Source organism: Nanorana parkeri, unplaced genomic scaffold, assembly GCF_000935625.1.
Source record: "Nanorana parkeri isolate BGI_ZX_2015 unplaced genomic scaffold, ASM93562v1 scaffold1851, whole genome shotgun sequence".
NCBI classification, from domain to species: Eukaryota; Metazoa; Chordata; class Amphibia; order Anura; family Dicroglossidae; genus Nanorana; species Nanorana parkeri.
Window position 1 is genome coordinate 46212 of NW_017308119.1, and position 4976 is coordinate 51187.

At 54.1% G+C, this 4976-nt stretch overlaps 1 protein-coding gene across 1 annotated transcript in view; it reads left to right on the forward strand.

Annotated features, from left to right (window-relative positions):
• The first annotated feature begins 984 nt into the window (after positions 1-984).
• Positions 985-4976, forward strand: part of LOC108799900 (neurobeachin-like protein 2) — a 104045-nt gene continuing 100053 nt past the window's right edge. The window contains 1 exon segment of the mRNA XM_018571836.1: positions 985-1087. Within this exon segment, the coding sequence (XP_018427338.1) occupies positions 1013-1087 (75 nt within the window). The 5' untranslated portion in view covers positions 985-1012.

Here is a 4976-nt window from a genome sequence, read left to right on the forward strand (position 1 = left end):
TGCTTCCCCCTGCCTGCAACAGACTGATCACTGGGGGAGGGGACACTGAGGAAATGCTTCCCCCTGCCTGCAACAGACTGATCACTGGGGGAGGGGACACTGAGGAAATGCTTCCTCCTGCCTACAACAGACTGATCAGCAGATGGTCAAGAATGCTCTTTGCACTGGCGGCCGGTGGGAGAAGGGCCCCCTGCATTGGCGGCCGGTGGGAGAAGGGCCCCCTGCATTGGCGGCCGGTGGGAGAAGGGCCCCCTGCATTGGCGGCCGGTGGGAGAAGGGCCCCCTGCATTGGCCAGTGGGAGAAGGGCCCCCTGCATTGGCCAGTGGGAGAAGGGCCCCCTGCATTGGCGGCCCTGGGAGAAGGGCCCCCTGCATTGGCGGCCCTGGGAGAAGGGCCCCCTGGAGAAGAACTCATCGGGGCAGTACATCAATCCACCAACGGGCAAGAAATCCCTCAGCAACCTCTGGAGGAACTTCGGCTTGCAGTGTAAAGACATATCAGCTGCACCCATAATTGTGGAAACTGCATGGTCTGACAAGGGAACATGCTGACAGGAGGATAGAGCAGAGGGGTGACTTTCCAGTGACTTCCTTCCTTGTCCAGTCAGCTGCCTGTGGGCTGGAATGGCGGCACCACTGTGGGAAAGTGCCATGACCCCCTGGCTGTGGTGTTTGGCAGAGGTGCAAAAATTGCAGAATAACACACAACTCTACATACGTGTGGTCTGATCATGTATGCAGCTAGTGACCTCCGCACTGCAGCAGGGATCTGTTGACTCAGAAGTGGCGTATTTCAGGTAACCCCCTCCCCTACCCCCCCCGAGCGGGGATGTTCAGAGGGTGGTTGCGTTGCCCGCACTCTTATTGCACAGATGATGGGAGGGGAAGTGTTACACTGTGACGGTGCATTTCCTTCAGCTTTATACACACTCACTTACCAGACAGATTTACAATCCTCTCCCGGCCCCCCATCGCGCTCCCCGGTGCCCCTCCGGCCCATGCATGCCCAGGGATGATCCTCTCCACCTTGTCCCTCACCGGGCCGCCGCCGCCCAGCGATTGGTCGGCTCTGCAACGTCCTAATCAGGTAACCGCTCGGCTCTTTCGGCAGAAAACTCTTTATTTGTAACAATTTGTGTGCGAGGAGGAAGTGTGCGCGGGGGTCTCCCTCATAACACAGCAGTTAAAGGGCCAGTCCACCGCTAGAAAAGGGCCGGTACCGAGATGTGCCGATGGAAAGGAAGACAAAGCGAAGATCCTTCTGATGAATGGAAGGCGATTTATTCCTAAGGAGACTTTTCCATCAATTTGTATCTCTGGTCGGAATGTGATGATACATCAAGGCTGGATTCTCGGTGTTTGTGTGCGTCGTCACCCGCAGGTGTAAACAGGGCCGTGGAGTTCCCCTTTAAGAACGCACCTGCAGCACATGGACCTGGGATCTGGCCACAGAAAGATCCGGATTCCCCATTGAAAAGCATTTCTATGCAGCAAGGTGGAGAAGTGTGACCGGCCCTTTAAATGTTCTGATGGCTGATGCTACAATGTTTATTGTTATTTAATATTGTTATCATTTCCTGGATCCTCCGCCGGCGGAACGGTTGGGAATCTCTTTTCTAAGCATCTCATACCTGAAACTATCACCACGGTTCAATGAAAGCACAACGCTCGCCGTCGCCGGTGTGCGTAGTCTAGTGCAGTGCGTTGTAATGCAACAATGTTTACTTTTTAAGTTGTTTTTTTTCTTAAATGACATTGTATTTACCTCTATGTGACGGCTTGTGGTGATGTGCGTTGCACTGCTTTACAATGGGAACATGCTGCATACTTACGCATTGCACATCACCGTACGTTATTGGTGGGAGCAGGACACCTAGAGAACAGTTGCATCATTCAGTCCCAGGGGGGGAACAGCGGCATCCTCCAGTCCTAGGGGTACGCAGCGTCATCCTCCAGACCCGGGGTACGCAGCGTCATCCTCCAGACCCGGGGTACGCAGCGTCATCCTCCAGACCCGGGGTACGCAGCGTCATCCTCCAGACCCGGGGTACGCAGCGTCATCCTCCAGACCCGGGGTACGCAGCGTCATCCTCCAGACCCGGGGTACGCAGCGTCATCCTCCAGACCCGGGGTACGCAGCGGCATCCTCCAGACTCGGGGTACGCAGCACCACTTTACCTAACCCCATTTATACCTCCCCTCACCCCACTTACCTGCTTCTCCCTGCAGCATCCTGTATTTTTTCCTTCAGCGCGACAGCCGCGTCATCCATTCGGTGGGGATCTCTTAATGGGAAGACTACAAGTCTCATCTGCTACCGGGACTCACAGATTGCTGCAGCACCCTTGCAGTCCATTGATACTTCCAGCAGCCTCCTATCAGAAGTTCCGTACCTCCCATCTGGTCCGAGGTCTAGGGGGGTAAACAATGGAAGAGCCCGCACACTGCACCCCCGACACTCTGATCGCGGTCGCAATGCTCTGCAGGCGTCAATGCAAATAGTGGATGAATGCAGATTTTATTAATGGACATTGTTGGTGCATTTTATATACAGGGGGACTGCGCCTTTAAACCGTGCGAGTGTATGGACTTATCAGAGGTGCAGATAACACGATGGAGGCGGGGTGGAGGTGAGGGGGGTGTGTCATATTTTCCATGCTCATCACTCTTCCTGTGCTCGTCTCTTATCATGGATGGGCCCTGTGAGATGATATCGCATTGCGGCCTCTCTGGGGTTAATGCCTGCTGCCCCGGGGGAGGGGTGGGGGGGGTCTCCATTGTACGATCTGTGGGAGATCTTTTGCTGATCTGGCTCTCGCGGTTCTCGTTTCCCGCGACCGTAAACGCACTTCTTCTGCAGGTGACGCGGCTTTATCGTCTCCCTGCAGTAGAGTGTCAGTGCTTCGTCCTGGAGAAGTGAGATTACATTAGGGGAAGTCTGGTTCTCTTTTCACGTTTGCACGTGTTTGTTTCATTAGGACCCGTCAGGTTCAAGTGGACCCGTCAGTAACTTTACCAATCTGCATGTAGGGGAAAGTGACAGGCTCTCTTTTAAAGCAGAACTCCAGCCAAACAGGAGGAGATGATTGCTACTAGATGTCCGCAGTGTGATAGCCAGCATCCTTCAAGCTCACTTCCTCTGAGCCCAGGATGTCCTGCACCCGCCCCCAGCATGTAACTGGAATGCACAGTGATGAGCTCATCTCTGTCGCTCTGCTCTTTCCTCCTATCAGAGCCCAGGTTGTCCTGGACCCGCCCCCAGCCTGTAAGTGGACAGCACAGTGATGAGCTCATCTCTGTCGCTCTGCTCTTTCCTCCTATCAGAGCCCAGGTTGTCCTGGACCCGCCCCCAGCCTGTGACTGGAATGCACAGTGATGACCTCATCTCTGTTGCTCTGCACTTTCCTCCTATCAAAGCCCAGGTTGTCCTGGACCCGCCCCCAGCCTGTAAGTGGACAGCACAGTGATGAGCTCATCTCTGTCGCTCTGCTCTTTCCTCCTATCAGAGCCCAGGTTGTCCTGGACCCGCCCCCAGCCTGTGACTGGAATGCACAGCGATGACCTCATCTCTGTTGCTCTGCTTTTTCCTCCTATCGGAGCCCAGTTTGTCCTGAACCCGCCCCCAGCCGGTAACTGGACAGCACAGCGATGAGCTCATCTCTGTCGCTCTGCACTTTCCTCCTATCAAAGCCCAGGTTGTCCTGGACCCGCCCTCAGCCTGTGACTTGAATGCACAGTGATGAGTTCATCTCTGTCGCTCTGCTTTTTCCTCCTATCCATCATGTGACAATATTTGGGACTCATCTCTGCATCATGGATGGAGGGGACGAGCTCTCTTATGGAAGAAGGAACAATGGGGGGAGCATGCTGTCATAGGTGGTCTTTAAAGGGACCTTGTCGTTATACCTTGGACAAGGTGACAGGGCCTCTTTACAAATGACCAGAGTAGCCCTTTAATAGTCGTCTCTGGTCCCCGGATCTGGGGTCCCGGCCCGAGCAGAGACATATCTCCCCTCTCCAGCTTGCCGGAAGGGACTCGGTGATATCAGTGCGGTTGCACAACGAGCGATGCAATAACACCAGAGAGCAGGATGTCGGTCTTGCGTCAAATGTCGGGTCAGAAGGATGTGCGCAGAGTTTACCATCGGAGTACGGGAGTTGTGACAGGCCCCGTGCACAATGTTATTTCCTCATCTCTACCTGGTGATGAACCAATAGAACGCCGGCGGTGACTACGGAGCGTTCGGGAGCTGCATTGTTACTGGTGATCTCTCACACTGTTGCCTGCCCTCCATAGATTGCAGTGTCTATCTGGAAGTGCACTGACATCAGGAGTGCCTAGGCAAAGGTAGAGCATGGGATATCAGTAGTGCCTAGGCATGGGAAGTGGACTGATCTCAGGAGTGCGTAGGCACAAGAAGAGTACTGATATCGGGATTGCATAGACACGGAGCGCACGGGATATCAGGAGTGCCTAGGCAGAGGAAGTGCACTGATATCAGGAGTGCCTAGACACAGGAAGTGCACTGATAGGAGTGCCTAGACACAGGAAGTGCACTGATAGGAGTGCCTAGGCACAGGAAGTGCACTGATATCAGGAGTGCCTAGGCACAGGGTGTGCACTGATATCAGGAGGTGCCTAGGCACAAGCAGTGCCCAGATTTATTTTAGGAGGAATTTAAGACAAAAACAGCATTTTTCAGTGAACGGCTCGGGTACAATGAACATTTCTAGAAATCTCCCCTAAGACAGTAAATATTTACTCTCGGAGTTCAGTTCTTCTTCTTCATCTTTTTATTTCATTGATTTATGTATTTCCTCGGCCCGGTGATCACACTGTAACTATTACCGTAAATTATTAATTTTGTGCTCTGTGGTATACGCAGGCGGATCAGTCCCCGGGCCCCCGCGCTGGAGGATCAGTCCCCGGGCCCCCGCGCTGGAGGATCAGTCCCCGGGCTGGAGGATCGGACCCC